This window comes from Bos indicus, chromosome 20, assembly GCF_029378745.1.
Source record: "Bos indicus isolate NIAB-ARS_2022 breed Sahiwal x Tharparkar chromosome 20, NIAB-ARS_B.indTharparkar_mat_pri_1.0, whole genome shotgun sequence".
Taxonomy (NCBI): Eukaryota; Metazoa; Chordata; class Mammalia; order Artiodactyla; family Bovidae; genus Bos; species Bos indicus.
Genome location: NC_091779.1, coordinates 36,999,803 through 37,016,749, shown reverse-complemented (window position 1 = coordinate 37,016,749; position 16,947 = coordinate 36,999,803). Strand labels below are relative to the sequence as shown.

Here is a 16,947-nt window from a genome sequence, read left to right as displayed (position 1 = left end):
TACATGTCTTGAACATCCATTATGAATGAAACACTATATATGCTCTTCATGAAAAGTCACGGCCTTGCTTTTCACATGCACATTTCTTAGTGCCCTGAAACAATTCACACCACTGTGCTCTGTGTAAGTCTGTATGGTAAGATGAATAACAATAAACGTTATGTCAGTGTATTGAATAGTATATAGAATATTTCATGATACCAAATATTTGCTGCAAAAGATGACTGCCCATCCTATTAAAGAAAAAGGTAAAAGAAACCTCCAGCCTACTGAATGCCAGGAAAGAATTCCTTCAGTTCAGTTCAGTCGCTCAGTCATGTCCGACTCTTTGCGACCCCATGAATCACAGCACGCCAGGTCTCCCTGTCCATCACCAACTCCCGGAGTTCACTCAGACTCACATCCATCGAGTCAGTGATGCCATCCAGTCATCTCATCCTCTGTCGTCCCCTTCTCCTCCTGCCCCCAATCCCTCCCAGCTAGCATGTAAAAAATACTAGTATTTGTCTCTCACATTATAGGAATTTTTCTCATCACAAGATGTATTCAAATGCATGATACTTGACAAGGAAACTGAATATGCAATTGTGCATAGGCTGAGAGGTTGAACCAGATAATTTCCATCTATTTAACTGTATTGTCACTAATAATAAACTTGTCGGTATGTTCGCAGGTATATGCTCAAATAAAATTTCACTTAAAACTTGCCTTTTTCTACTGTCCTTCCCTTGTCTCAATTCAGATGATTCTATTTTGACCTTCAGAAGCTGGAGATGTCCAGGATCACCTTGTTCAAAGAAATTATGTGTCAAGTTCTGTTGCCTTTGTTTAAATGCAATGAGGTTTTCAAGTGGAATAAGTTGTGGTTTTTGGTACTATAGAAGAGAAACAAAAGGACAGTAATTTAAAATTACAAACATGTCAATTAGACAACATGTTAATAAAAACTGAGAGAAAAGTTTGTTTAAACTAAGATGTGCAAGTGACAGAACATGTCAGAGTTAACAAGTACGAGAAGTGTCCAGATCTTAACGTATAAATGATTTTAGAAATCATTTCTGAAACTTTCTACTGAATCAGAAATCTTTCTAGAAGTCCTCATTTTCTTAATTTCTTTTTCATATTAAGAATCTTCTTACAATTACAAATTAAGTTAAATAATACCTAGCTTGGGTTTAAAATTCTTTGGAACTGGGATGATGCACAGGGGTGGAGATTATGGATGGAACAAATAAGCGATACGTTGGTAACAACTGTTGCTGGGTGATGGTATAACTTGGGGGTTTATTATACTATTCTAATTTTTTAAAAAAGTCTTTAAAACCTTCCAAAAACATATACTTCTCTACTCCTTCAATTCTTTCCTTTTGTTCATAATACGTTCAGAAGAAAAGGAGGCATGATAACTACTTTTTCTAAGGAATGACCACTTCTTTTCCCACTGCCATTTTAGAATCTTAGAAGGGTACCAGAGAATGAATCACTCAACTATACTGACTTAACAGAAGTAGAATCCGAACAGTCTGAATCTCATTAATCAAAGGTTACAACTTTAAACAGGACTTGGTGGGTTTATAAAGATTTAATCTTTGTGTTTTTTAAGTATTTAAAAAAAGAAACATTTTTTTAATAAGTAAAACTACTTACAGATCTGGGTCTATTTAACAATTTTAACCTGTAATAGATTTGAAGGAAATCATATTACAATTGCTAGGAACCTCAAACAATGCTCTCTCTCACTCTAGACAGAAACACACTCATACATACACTCCCCTACACATATAAATAAGAATACTGGTCATATTATTTTACTTATTTCTTCTCTGAGCAGGATCTCAGACTTATCTATGAAAGAGTCTAGAAAACTCTGGTACTGATGTACAAGAAAGACCTAAAACCTCTGTGCGTGCTTAATTGCTTCACCAGTGTCCAACTCTGCGATCTCATGGACTGTAGCCCACCAGGCTCCTCTGTCCGTGGAATTCTCCAGGCAAGAATACTGGAGTGGGTTGCCATTTCCTTCTCCAGGGGATCTTCCCGACCCAGGGATCAAACCCATGTGTCTTATGTCTCCTGCATTGGCAGGCAGGTTCTTTACCACTAGTGCTACCTGGGAAGCTCTAAAACCTTTAAGATATCCAATTATTATTTAAATCAAATCTGTATACTATTTCCAATAACAAAAGCATTATTTTTTGAAAAATAAATGTGTTAGAACTTTTCATTGAGTATACATTTGTGCTATGAAAAATGCAGGAATGTGCTTTTGCAACACTCTGCAAAAATCATTACCATATTTTCTGGGCCTAGACATGAATGAAGTAGTGATAATCTTGGGCATTTTCTTTCTTCTGCCATGGTTCTAATAGGTATTGGTGGAATTGTAACGGATACTCTTGAGGCAGAAGAAAACATGTAAGGAGGTTTAAGTTGCAGGTGCAATAAAGGAAGTCCAGAGGAATTCTGAGAAGATATCTCAAAAGGTCCTGGTTTAACATCAAAAATTTTTTCTGGTTTCATAAATGTTGTAGAGTCCTGTTGAGGTGTCAAGTTTTCTTGTCCAACACACTGATCCAAGTTCATGTGCTTTGGGATTTCTTTAATTATTGTTTCTGCCCATTTTTTCGGCTCAACTGCTTTTTTTATGGCCTCAGTATTATACTGGCTCAGATTCAAATGCGACACTGAAGTAGTGGCCATTGCTGTCTTTGGCAAAGGAGGCTGTAAGAAATCAGATAATCCCCAAGCCTCTCTAGGCTGTGGCAGAGGACTGAAGGGAACTTGAGGAACTCTTTCTGTGTGGAAGGAAATGGGCTTAAATTCAGGCTTGGGCTGAAATTGAAGCAAAGGGAAACCATCACTAGGTCTGGAAGTATTTGCAGTGGGGATAAGTCTAGGTGTCTTTGGAATGGCAGAAGATGTGGACAAAAGGTGGAGGTGAGTGTTTCCAGCAGGGACTGGAGACAAAGAAGTGGTTGGTAAGCTGTGAGATGCTGGAGTTAGTCCTCTGTTCTGGGGCTGACCTTCTGATTGACAAAAAGGAACACTCCCGTGTGGAACATTCTGGAAGAGAAAGGAAAAACTATGATGTAACTTTAAAATATATTACAAACTCCTTATTTTGTAAATACTGTTCAATATGTTTTAGAGTGGGCAGAATATAATAACTACTAAATAACTCATTTATTCAAATAACTAACCACTGAAACTATGAGGAAAACTTCAGTGGTATTTTAAAATGCATTACCTCGAAGTTTCCATTACTGTTTTCATTGGATTGCACAATTTCTTTATGGCAGTGTGGGATGTTCTTGCCAGGCTCTCTGGCACACTCTCCCATGGGTTGTGGTTTAATGAAAAATCTCTCCTTCAGATTTCTACTGGTGTCTCCAACATCATTACTCCCTCTCGTGGGGTTTGATCCTTGGCTTCCCACCAAATGCACAGACTGGGACTGTTGTAGAAGTTGATGCATATCTGGGAGGTTAGCAAAGGATGATCCTACTATTTGCATTAGGCTCATGAAGTTAATCTGTTGCAGCTAGAATAAAATAAAAATTATAGAAACATCTTCAACTCTAATGAAAAGACCCAAAGAAGCAACAATTATCTGAGTATTCCAAAATAGTCATACTTCCATCTTAGTATCTGTCACAACCATAAGTGCTGAGTATGAAGCATAGCTGGGAGAGATCTAAAAAAAAAGGAAAAGAAGAATAGCTTCCTGTCTTCAAGGAGTCAGCTAGGACTATGAACTCATAATGCGACTTGAGACCATCTGTGAAGCAGTTTACATAAATATCCCAGGGATCATAAAGGAGTGAGCTGATGGAGCAGGTGAGGACAACTAGACTGCCTAAATTTTTTTAATTTTTATTTATTTTGTGGGTGAGGATAATTAAAGAAGAATTCCTAAATGGGTGTGTGAACAGGTTTTCACGAATGAAAAAAGTAGAGATCAGGAAACAGGTGCAGAGTAAGGAATTCCTGTGAAAGGGCTATTCGAGTGAAAGGCAAAGGTATGCACAATGCTTGACAAACCTCGCACAATGGAATCACTTGAGGAGCAGTTAAAAAAGCCCCATGGCCAGGTCTCACCCCATGCCAATAAAATCAGAGCATCCGGGGGATGTGAGCCAGGATGAGTAGTTTTTAGGATGATGAGGTGACTTCAATGTGCAGAAAAGCTTTCGGATCACTAGTACACACACTGGCTTGGATGGAGCAAGAAATTTACAGCTAATGAGAAGAGAGGCTAGCATAGTGGTTCCCCAGCTGCAGCATGTGTCAGCGTCATCTGAGGACTTGCACTCTTTGATGAGCACCATCCCCAGAGTTTGATTCCAATCGGTCTGGGATGGGGGCCTGACAACCTGTGTGTCAAATGTCTAAGTGATGCTGATGCTAAGGGTTCAGAGCCCACACTCTGAGAACCACTGGACTTGGGAGAGTATGGTGGGAAAAGAGGGAAGAGAAAAGCTGTACTTTATAAAACAAGCCAAGAAGGAAACCCTACAAGCCTTTTTTTTTTTAAATTTAGGTTCCCCAGACTTATAGACATGGGGCAGTTGGGGGAGGAAAGAGAGGGTGGGATGAATGGAGAGAGTAACATGGAAATATATACATTACCAAAATATATACATTACCATAAGTAAACTAGATAGCCCATGGGAATTTGCTGTATGACCAGGGAACTCAAACCCAGGCTCTGTAACAACCTAGGGGCGTGGAATGGGGTGGGAGGTTCAAGAGGGAGGAGACATAGGTACATCCATGGCTGATTCATGTTGATGTATGACAGAAACCAATACAATATTGTAAAGCAATTACCCTTCAATTAAAAACAAATTTAATAAAAAATGGAGGTTCCCTTCAATTATAAAAGAAATATATGCTTATTACAAAAAAAAGAAGCATAAGAAAGAAAATAAAAAATGATACATAATCCTAGTCCCAAAGAAAACTAGTATTAATATTTTTAGCATGTCTCCTTTTATTCTTTGTATTTTAACACACGATTGATATCATAGAGTATATAAATCTGTACCTGAAATTCATTGAAGATTTTTAGAACAGAAAAGTAACAGTATTAGAACAATATCTGGAGAAGATCTCAGAAATGCATATTTAAGACAATAGAAGTATGAAGTTCTAAGAATCTAAGGTTGGTGACAGTTACAGAAATAGCAAATATGGAGAAGGAAATGGCAACCCACTCCAGTATTCTTCCTTGGAAAAATGCACGGACAGAGAAGCCTGGCCGGCTGCAGTCTATGGGGTTACATGACTGAGCACTCACACATGAGGAGGATGGAGGGAGGCGGGTTGGTAGCAATAAACTGGTAAAACCAAAAGAAAAAGAAACAGACATACAACGTAGGCAAAAGAATGAAGAAGACACTGAACATGCACAGTGAAAGAGGGAAAGATGACTCTCTAAGACAGTGACTCTTAATCTTTTGTGTATATCAGAATTATCTCGAGAATTTGTTAAATATACAGGGCAGTGACCAGCAAAGACGCTAGGTAATCCAGAAAACAGGTTTGACAAATGCCTCTAAAACTTTAAGCAGGGGACTTGCTGGCAGTCCAGTGGTTGGGGCTCTGTGCTTCCACTGCAGGGGGCATGGGTTCAAGCTCTGGTCAGGGATCTAAGATTCCACATGCAGTTTGGGCAATAAATAAAAAATAATATGTGAAAATCAGAAACAAAAAATTAAACTTTAACCTGGTAAAATAGGTGATGCTACTAAAAGGAAAAGGGAAATAAGAGACTCAGAAGAATAAGAATAAAATCAGTTTCAAGAAGTTCCATGGGATGGTGGAGCATGCTGAAAACGTCTGTTATTGGGGCCCATAAATTCAAAGAGAAAATTAGCGCCCAGAATTGCCAGTACAGAAATGATACACTGCATCACACAGAAAGGTATGAAAGTGAATGTAGAATACCGAAGAAAAGAAAAGACGTGAGGGGAATTAATGTATAAGGAATACAACAGAAAAGGGAAAGGGAAATAATTTTAAAATTGTTGGTAGAGAGAGAAAGGATACCAGATGAGAAAAAGATGACGGAAGGCAAAGTGAACAACACTTTAAATGCAGGTGACAATTTCAAGCCAAATATGACGTGACAGGCTGTGTCAGAAAATAAGCTTCAGATAACTTTGAGCAGGGGTTGGCTGGTCTGCTCAGCCACCTCACTTTTGTCAGCAGCTCTGGATTCCCAAGAGCTCAGAAAAAAGAAGTCATCAGGAAAAGTAGGGAACACAGTGGAGACTCTAGGCCCTAGAATTAGGACTTCTGAATAACAAAGGAAAAGCGCCCAAAGCAGGGAAACCCTGTGATTTAATTTTAACTGTCAGATTCCAGAAGTTTGTTCGTATTTTAAAACCTAATGTATATACCATGTGTGACTTGCTTGGTTAAACGGAGATGTGCTTACCTGAACTAATTTAAACATTTCATCTTGGAGCATCTGCCTAACAGAATCGGAAGACTGTGATAACTGAGCCCTGGGTTCGTTTCTCTGGGTTGGCTGAGCTGTTGGTCCAGGTGTTTGTGAAGCCACTGTGACTCCATTTGATGCCAAAGGTGGAGCTGAGGAAGATTTATCTTTACATGCAGAGACTGGAGTACTATGTGGAAGCATATAAATAAAAAGCACACGTTAATCAAGAAAAAAAACCACATTAGGTGTTTATGAGCTGAGTATTTTGATCCTACTTGTTTTATTCTACTTTAAAAGCTTTCTGGAAGTTTTCAGGAAATTTAAACCCTAAAGCCTATCTCACTGTATCCCTCAGCCCCCAGACACATTTGTCATCAGCAGAGCTGTTCATCTGAATGCTGTAACTAAGGGACATGTGATGTCTAGCCAGCCACGGCCCCGCCCTGTGGTGGTACAATGCCCAGGACAGCTCACACATTTATTTTACTTGCCGGGTCCCTGTAGGCATCTGAGTTTGAGACCTGTGCGATCGTTCTGATTAGCTGGACAGACGATGTCATTTGACTTAGGAATATATCTCTTGGATTAAATTTAAAGATCCAAAGTGGATTTAAAGAAAACTGTGGAAAGTATGGGTTAAGAAATACGTTTAATTCTGGGCTTCCCTGGTGGCTCAGTGGTAAAGAATCCACTTGCCAATGCAGGAGACACAGGTTCGAACCCTGACCCAGGAAGAGCCCACATGCCATGGAGCAACTGTGCCCGTGTGCCACATCCATCGAGCCTGTGCTCGAGAGCCTGGGAAACACAACTTTCAAGCGCACGTGCCCTAGAGCCTGTGAAGTCAGAGCAATGCGAAGCCTGAGCGTCACAACCAAAGACTAGCCCCCACTTGCTGCACCTAGAGGAAAGTTCGCACAGCAACGAAGAACCAGCACAGCCAAAAATAGATAAATGTATTTCTAAAAATATGTTTAATTCTAACATGGGTAGGGCAAACTCTTGCTGTTCTTCAATAAATGTGAACCAATAGTATTGTGAATATTTCATTTCCAAACAAATCAGAGAGTTCACAGTAATAACTACATCCTAACAAAAAATGCTTATTTAGAAATAAAAATTAAAAGTCAAAGTAAGTTTCTGTTTTAATAAAATGATTATTTGAGGATGATTCCTTAAAACACAAGAGGTATTCAATGTTTTATAAGTAAATCAATGTAGGGAGCAGGTAATATCATGTCCAAATGAACTGATCACTGTCTCTAAAAAGAAAATAACATATTAAACTGTGTTTAGATTTATTTGGATTTACACTCATTCCCTTCCAGCAATAATATGAGCCTTTTTATTAAGCATGTGCTCGATAACAGAATTCTATTTGGGAGATCCATGAAGAACAGACATTACAACTTACTTGCCTGTTTTAACACAACTTAATTGGCCATTGCTTTTTAATAAATAGCAAGGAGATAAATTTTAATTATGGAGAATTTTTCTAAAGCAAATTTATGCTGTATCATTCTCTGATTTCAACACCATTTATACACTCCAACCATTGGAAAAGAAATTCAAAAGATAGAACTGGATGACTATTCTCTGAGAGAATTAAAGGCATTTGATATTTCATGAGAAATCTGCTGAAGGCTGAACATGAGCAAGAACTACCTCTTTCAATAACATACCCATGACTTCTCTTTTTCGGAAGAGACTTGTTCTAAAATAGTTCCTGCATATCTTTAAAACACAACTGTTACAGGAAAATCTTTCAATGAGAAACGTAAAGTTGTCAGAAATGGATACCTATTTTGATCTTCCAAAGCGTAGTGTTGATTTCATTTTACTTAGTTTTTGGTCAAGATGTTTAGTAACTGTTTCAAAATGGTACAGCAGGCAAAGTTTTTTTCTCTTTTCTATTTGTAATTATATCAGAATGGTACAGTATGCAAAAATGCTTACCTAGAAACTTCTGAATTTGTATCTACACAAAACGAATGAGGAATGATGTGTTCAAGATCTGTAGAGGCTTCGATCATACTGTAATTAAAGATTAATAATCAATTAGGAAGATACTCTTCACATTATCTAAGATACAGGTGATCTAAGGCTCAGCCATCTAAGAGTCTAAACATCCTCTAATCCTCTGTAATGCTTAGCTCATAATTACAATCTATTTACATTTGTCTCCATAGCAATAGTAAGAGATTCAAATAAAAGCAAAGAATTTGTCTGGATGGCTTTAATACATGACTTGAACATTATTAAATGTTTGACAACAGAAATAATATAATCCAAAATGAGTGGAAATGAAGTTAGCTGGGACCTCAAACTTTACCTGGGAAGAAGGAGACACTTTGCTCAGAACACTACAGAGCCCATTATCACATCTGAAACTGCAATGACTAGTTTTTTATTAATAGAAACATTTATATTACTTGTAAAGACACAGGACATTAAATATATTCTTTTATTAATTATTCACAGACGGCCTGAACAAAATTTGTACATAAGAGAAAGAGAATTTAACTGAGTTGCCTTCCTTAGTCAAAATAATCCTAAAAATTCAAAACTTCAAAAATCCCAACAATTAAGAAATCATGCCCAAACTGCAACATATGAAAATTTGTCTTCAGCTATCCTTGAAGCAATAATAAGCTAGCAAGCAGAGTATGTGTCCACTGAAGCCCTGCAGACAGTGTACTATGATCACACCACAATAGTGAAAGATCATACGCATATGTTATGACTAATATGATTCTTTACTTTTACCCAATAAAAATGAAACTAGTAGGGACAGGGAGGGCCTTAATTAGCAGGTGAATAAACTCTGGGTATTTCTAGCTATATTTTAAGACTGATAGTGATAGGAGAACAAAAGGTATTTTAGACGTTATTATTTACCTCACTCTATCAAAATTGAGAAGTATAACATTTACTAAAAATCATCATTACCACTGCTATTAAACTGAAGTTACCATTTCACCAGGAACACAGTATCACCGTAAAACACATACTGTCAATTATGAGGAAAAAGACTCCTCTTCATCACGTGCATCCCAGGTGAGCCCTGAAAGCCCCCCCGACTTGTCCCCCTTACCCGTTCTGTTCAGTCGATTCTTCCTCCATACACGTCTCCCGTGGTTCTTCCCTTGGACACTGAGCCTCTCCTGTGGAATGCTGCTAAAATTAATAGTACCCAAAAAAGAAAAGAGGGGAAACAGGTATTGTTGTCTGTGGTATCTTGGGTTTCACATTAGCCACTAGCCTGAACAAAAACAGTCTGAAAGCAAGTGAGAAAGCAAACACTGAAGTGTCCTCCCGGCCCTGCTCTGACCAGATCTTCATCCTGTGATCCTCAAGCCCAGCACCTCAAGCTGCTGAGTGTATGAAACTGCAAAGACAAATGATGCCACTAGAAATCATTTACAATGTATTTATGACATATCTGTAAATTACACACACATTACTACCTAAGTACAACGGAACTTTGAACAACTCAGGTTTGCACTGCGTAGGTACACTGATGTGCAGATTCGTTTTTTCCAATAAATACATTACTACACAATCTGGGGGTTGGCTGAATCCACACCAGGCCCAGGAACCAATCCTCTGTGAACACTAAGGGACGGCTGGACGTGCGCTCTTGACTGCAGGGTGGGTCAAAGCCTCTAAATGCCATGTTGTTTAAGGGCCAACTGTACACTGTGAAAACAACTAGAAAATGAGGGAAAAAAAAAAAAAACCACTAATCTCTCTTAAAGGAATTGTTTCAATAATTAGAAATGTCTTTGTCTTACCTGGAAATCTAGTGTATAGTGTTTTGAGAAAACAAATAATACATGAAAGTGCGTGTATGCGCAAAAGCTGCACACTACTGATGAACTTATACATTTTGAATAAGGAACACTTGCAGCACTCTTGGCTAAATTAATTTACTACAGCAATTTATGAAATTAACACCTCATTGCCTGAAAGTATTAGATCTTACTAGTAACACAATTTCTGTGAAAGAAAAATGCTGCATGGCTATACTTTACGATTCACAGTATACTTTTAAGAGACAATAGCCTTGGTTGGGTATACTGAATAAAAACACTACAGTGTTACCATAGTATGATTTGAGTAACTTTATATTTACGAAGACTTCCCAGTGACTCAGTGGTAAAGAATCTGTCTGCCAACACAGGAGACACGAGTTCAATCCCTGGGTTGGGAAGATCCCCTGGAGAAGGAAATGGCAACCCATTCCAGTATTCTTGCCTGGGAAATTCCATGGATGGTTGAGCCTGGTGGGCTGCAGTCCACAGGGTCACAAAAGAGTCAGACACAACTGAGCAACTAAAAAACAACAACAATCCATATTTACACACTTACCTTTTCTAAGTGCTGTGGTAAGGTCTGCATCTGCATGTAAATGGCAATACTGGGACTTTCAACAGGTTCTTTGGCAAATATTTTGGCATCCTCTATGGGGAAACAAGAGGAAAGAAAACACAGACCTTTTGAAAGTTAATCAATTTACTTTTCAGAAGGTTCAGGAATATTACAGGAAACATGATGGCAGAAACATTTCCTATCCTCCTTACAAAAATATTTTTTAACACCTAGAGACAAACCCTCTTCACCAAGTGAGTCCAGATACACCTTGAGAGGGCTTATATCAGTGTGTATAATTCCATATAAAGCTCTGAGAGTTGCTGTTTTAAAGAAGCCTGCCAAGGAAAGGTTCACAGGATTGGTTCACAGAAATGAAGAGACTCAAAATAATTAACACAGCAAGGCAAAAGACTCCAAACTCAGGTTACGAGTTAATATGCTTAACATTTCAAAAATATGAAATTCTCTTTAAACAATTGGATTTAGGCTATTTTATAAACATGCCAATTTAGATATAAGACTAAGTTATCTCTTAATCATTCACCCTATCAAATCAGTAAGGTCAAACAAAAAGATTAGCTAAATAAACTGACCTTCATGGTCTGATGGGTATACATCCATTTCCTCCTGTGTAAATGCTTCTACTTCTATAAGAGCCTCATCGATATCTACAAATTCTTTTTCAGTGTCATCAGTGACAGAAATAATCTCATCTTTGGTTCCTTTTATTTCAGGATTTTTTACATCTGTTGGCATTCTATTGACAAAAATGAAGCAGCTAAAATTGTAACTCATACTTGGGAACAAAGAGTTTGCTTTCAACAGATTCAGTTAATTGAAAAACAAACTAAGCTTTCATACTTATGAGGTCTTTGTTTTAACCACATATGGCACATAGCAGAATATCAATAAAAGGTTAAAATGAAGAATAAAAAATGAATTTAAAAAGGTTCAATGAATAACTGAATATCCCATTTTTATTTACTCAGATTAGAATAATTTCAGCTTATCTAAATTTCCCATTCCCATAAAGGAATCTTCCTGCTACCAAGCCTTCAGCTTTAGTATTCAAGGATATATTCCTCATAGTGCTACATATTAAATAAAAACACAGGAAGTCAATGAACATAATAAAGGAATCTTGGGATGAATTTGCTCCTGTCTCAGAAGATATATGCTAAACATGGAAAGAAACAAAATTTGTAACGTATTATTAAAATATTTCAGAAAGCACTCCTTGCTGCTTCTCTAGTTTAAAGAAATGCTTGTTTCCATAACTTTCAAGGGTTCAAGTCTCCTTCAAGACCAAACATCATCAAACAAGGTACCTATAATCAGCAACTTACTTCCAGATACTTTGACAGGATTCATTTTGATCATTTATTTCCTCAGTCCCACCTTGAGCGGATACTGCAACAGAACAGCCAGCATCTGTTTTACAATCACTCTCTATACTGGGTCCATTCTGAGGCCCAGGGGAATTATTCTCTAGCACCTAAAACAAACCATTTATAGTACTTAATATTCATTACTGAATCCCTTACTTTTCATTATATTTTTAGATTATTAATACTTTCTACAGAACTCCTGAGTAAGTCTCTTACTCATTTATCGAGTATTCATTGCATTTCTCATACTCAGTTCTGATGCTAAAGCAATGGCTAACTCATTATTCCACCTAGAAAAACAAGCTTGACTACCTTGAGTATTCAAAAGAGATCAGCTTTACAAACTTGAAAGGTAAATCACCAATGTTTTCAGGTCATAGGACAACAGAAATAAAAATGTAAAGTTGCTTTCACTTTCTTTACTATTATAAAGACATTTAGTAATAATATAAATGTAATAACCACTTGTAATATCACTTAAAATTATCTCTCTTTTTATTCTGGCCATGCCATACAGCTTGCAGAATCTCAGTTCCCTGAACAGGGATGGAAGTGGGGCCATGCCATGGACAGTGCCAAATTCTAACCACTAGTCCACCACGAAACTCCTTCTTTTTCTTTTTTATAAACACACATGGAACCTCAAAATCTCACAGCCTCTCTGAAAATACTTTAACCTTAATAAATCATTTCTAAGAATTAAACTGCTACTGCTACTGCTGTCACTTCAGTCGTGTCCGACTCTGCGCGACCCCATAGATGGCAGCCCACCAGGCTCCTCCGTCCCTGGGATTCTCCAGGCAAGAATACTGGAGTGGGGTGCCATTGCCCTCTCCGAAGAATTAAAGGAACTACTTTAAAAAATTAGGTGGTAAAGATTATAATTAGCATTATCATCAATTCTGTTGCTTATTGATTCTTTATTAGGTAGGGAAGTACAAATACAGTTTCAATCTAAAATAAGAATTCTAATTTGTATCTAATCATAAGCAATTCAAGCATTTACCTTAACGATGGCATTTTTTGCCTCATATGTAGCAAAATAGGGTTGTTCCAAAAGCCAAAGTGACGTAAGAACGGCGGCTGTCGAGGTCTTTACACGAATGACAGGACTATACTCACAGGACGGCCCGGTGAGTCCAGAGTCGCAGAGCAGCCTTTTATCGGACCATCTTATCATCCATTCCAGAAGCCTTCTTGTACTGCCACATGTGTTATTTAGTGCTACAGGAAGATCTTCTTGCGGGTTAATATCATTGCACTCAATTGCTTTGAAAGCGCATCTTCTAGTTTCAGTGGATTGGGGAATGCACACACTATGGTTTGACAGTCTCTGTATTAAAGTTTTCTCTGCATTGTCATCTGGTATTCTATAAACTGACTTCTGTTTTAAACCGAACAACCCACTCTTCCCTTCATTTTTATTGACTTCATTCAGAGGGTTCTCGGAAAAATGCCTGATCCCTTGATTAGCTAGTACGGAAGCTGAAAGTGACTGGTTTTCTGATTTTTCACACTCATCTGACTCAGGAGCAACAACAAAGCAGGAGCCGGCTCTGAACACATTCTGGCTTTTGGTTCTGCTGTGACGTCGTTTTAATGTTGTATGTACATCAAAAAGTAAAGAATTAAGTTCACGTTCTCTAAGATGTCCAGAAAAACTAGTTAGAAATGGAATGCCAGCATCCTTGGAACCAAGTAGGTCTCTTTCAAGAACATAACTCAAGAAGAGTTCAAGGAATTTAATATATTCGTCATCGTCACGTTCAAATTCCCAAACACCTATTACAGGAAGTGCATTTTGTAATAACTTTTCACAATCTTCTTTTCTTTTAGGGTTTTCCTTTTGATTATATATTTTCTTTTTACCTTTGGGCTTACCAGTCAATGTTAATTCCATGTGATTTGGGGCACTTCTGTAGCAAAATTAAGTTTGAAAAGACAAATTAAAGATCATTTAATCACTAAAACTGATTGACAATAAAGACTCTCTCCACTGTTTAAGTCATACCTATCATTTTTTAATGCCTTGACTACCTGTCTTGTAAACGAGGGAGCTGGACTAAATGATCTCTAAACACTTGTTAGAACCGAACATTCAGAGTCCAAAAAATATAACAGTAATATCAAAAGAGAAATCTGATATTAAAAAAGACTAAAATGTGTTCAAGGAAATTTCACTATTAAAAAAAAGACTTTTTCTGGGCAAAAAAAAAAAAGTCCTCTAACAGGTCAGAATTTAGGAATACAAAATCAGTAACAATCACAAGCCACCAATACACATCTTAGTCTTAGTCTACGGTTTCCAGTTTCTCTCTTGCATCTGTCCCTTTCAGCTTCCCTGTGTGATGAGCAAGGAGGACTGCCCTCAGGATTCTTTAGCACACAAAAGCCAGGTATTTTTTTCTAAACACTTTCTGCTGCTATGAAACCTGTTGGGCAGGCACCTAACCATAATTACTCTTAAATCTGTTTCTTTTCAACATAGTTCTTAGGGAGAACACAAATCCCTAGTTCCCTCAATAAAATAAATAAAGGTTCCAGTTAGGCACCTGGGCTGAACCCACCATATCTCTTCTTATTAAGACTGCATAGCAAGCAGCCTCCGAGGTGTTCCTGTGCTAACACTGCAGCTGTCTGCTGGAGCAAGCACACCATTCGTGTTACTGCTAGCTACCGTCTAAGCAGATGTTTGAAGTAGACACCATTTCACCTAAACAAGATAAGATTGACTATATAGCTCTTCAGTCATGAGAAGGATAAATTGCATTGTAGATACTGGAATTATAAAGGAAAAAATTCTGTTTAAATCAAAGTAAAAGAGGTTAAAATGATAAGCAAGAATTTCTTGACAATTTATAGACAAGCTTCAAAGATGAATGTGTTTTAAAAAAAAAAAAAAGGATGTACAAATTCTTGCCATGAAAACCCTAAGAACAATGGAGTGGGTTGCCATTTCCTTCTCCAGGGGATCTTCCCAACCCAGGAATCAAACCCAAGACTCCTGCATTGCAGGCAGATCCTTTACTGACTGAGCCACCAGGGAAGCCCCTAAAAACAATACAGCTAACCAAATAACTCTAAACTATTTAGGACTATGATTACTAAAAGAACAAAAAGTCCTCCAGTAAACTCTAGAATTTCATCTACTCATTTTATACCTTCAGATGGCAAAATCGTTTAGTATCTCAGTAATACTTTAAGTGGATTTTCAAATGTAAGGTCTCATTTTACACTTCTGACATTCCTCTGAGTATGGCACTTATCATTCATTGTTAATAATACAGTCAGTGAGGTTGCTGGGAGTAGAAGTCAGGTCAGCAGTTGCATGAAAATACTTTTTTCTCCCAAAGGAAGTGAATGCTTTCTACTTAAAGATCTCAATTGTACCTTTGACAGAAATGTGTCCTGCTTTTTTCTTCAGCTGACAAAGCTTCTGAGAGGGTATCGGCCGTATCTGGATCACTGTGGGCCAGAGAACTGCCCAGTTCTGTGAGTGTGCTCCGGCTCAGACTCGTTCCCAAGGAAAACCTGTCAGAACCTGCAACCTCAGCTGGCTTTTCTTCTTCAACTGGCTCCCATATATTCATTTCAAAAGAACCTATATTTCTCTGCACACGTTTTAGAGCCTTCACCCTCACTTTATGGATAGAATGCATGATAACAGACATCATCTCCTCTGTTTGGGAACCTAGAAAGAAAAGAACAAAAGGCCTTAAAGTTCATTAAAATATTTCAACTCAAGACATAAGGGGATCCAACTCTGGTCCCCTGCTGGGAACATGAAATCTAAATGAGGGCTTAGTTTCACAGTCTTATAGATCATGCCTCCTTCAATATTTGTTAGAAAGTTATGATCCATAATTTTAAGGTAGAACTTCAGAAGCTAGAAAAAGTCCATTAAAGAAGAATAAATGGGACTCCACAAAAAAGTATGCCCTGGAAAATGAAAATGTTAGAAGTAATTTATTTCAAAAATCAGATAATTATAAAAAGAATCAGTAACATTTTTCTCATTCCCACACAGTAGCAAACAAGAGAAAATAAGTACATTTTTATCCAAAGAACAAAAACACCTATTTGACTTCAGGTAACAAGAACAGGTCTATGGAATTGCAACAGTCAGATGCGACTTAGCCTTAGCGACTAAACCATAAACCATACAACAAGAAACCACAGGAAAGGGAGTTTTTCAAGACTGCCTACAGACAACTTTTAAGTATCATTAATACATAAACAGGACATTTTAGAGATTTCAAAAATGTCTTAAAAATATAAATCACAAATAGAGTTTAAGTACACTAATGCAATGCCCAAGCATAGGATGTTACTAGACTTAAATGACTATAGTTCTACAGAGAGCAATTTGAATTCTTTAAAAATGTCCACATATTATGAATTTACAGAAATAGCTCATTTATTGTACTTCACAGATACTGTAATTTGTAAAAAATTGTAGGTAAAGGTTTGGGGAGATCCTTCATCAAGCAAGTCTACTGGCAGAATTTTTCCAACAGCATTTACTCACTTCATGTCTCTGTGTCACATTTTGCTAGTTCTCACAGTATTTCAAACTTTTTCATTATGATGATATTTGTTATGGTGATCTGTGATCAGTGATCTTTAACATTACTATTGCAAAAAGATTATGATTCACAATTATGATTATGACTCAGATAATGGTTAGCATGTTTTAGTAATAAGGTGCTTTTTAATTAAAGTTTTACATTAATGTAT

The 16,947-nt window shown here is 37.4% G+C and overlaps 1 protein-coding gene across 11 annotated transcripts in view; it reads right to left on the bottom strand.

The window, feature by feature from the left end:
• Positions 1 to 16,947, bottom strand: part of CPLANE1 (ciliogenesis and planar polarity effector complex subunit 1) — a 109,840-nt gene that overhangs the window by 52,779 nt on the left and 40,114 nt on the right. For 10 of the 11 annotated variants that reach the window (XR_011562446.1, XR_011562447.1, XM_070774745.1 and 7 more), the window contains 11 exons: positions 15,601 to 15,901; positions 13,217 to 14,126; positions 12,169 to 12,317; positions 11,416 to 11,579; positions 10,820 to 10,911; positions 9,543 to 9,625; positions 8,405 to 8,482; positions 6,443 to 6,635; positions 3,248 to 3,541; positions 2,293 to 3,063; positions 709 to 875 (listed from right to left, as the gene is read on the bottom strand). Coding sequence is in view for 9 of the 11 variants with exons in the window: in XM_070774745.1 (XP_070630846.1) it covers positions 709 to 875; positions 2,293 to 3,063; positions 3,248 to 3,541; positions 6,443 to 6,635; positions 8,405 to 8,482; positions 9,543 to 9,625; positions 10,820 to 10,911; positions 11,416 to 11,579; positions 12,169 to 12,317; positions 13,217 to 14,126; positions 15,601 to 15,901 (3,202 nt within the window). In the remaining 2 variants the exon portion in view is untranslated. The remainder of the gene's footprint in view (positions 1 to 708; positions 876 to 2,292; positions 3,064 to 3,247; positions 3,542 to 6,442; positions 6,636 to 8,404; positions 8,483 to 9,542; positions 9,626 to 10,819; positions 10,912 to 11,415; positions 11,580 to 12,168; positions 12,318 to 13,216; positions 14,127 to 15,600; positions 15,902 to 16,947) is intronic. The other variant, XM_019983048.2, reaches the window with a different exon arrangement.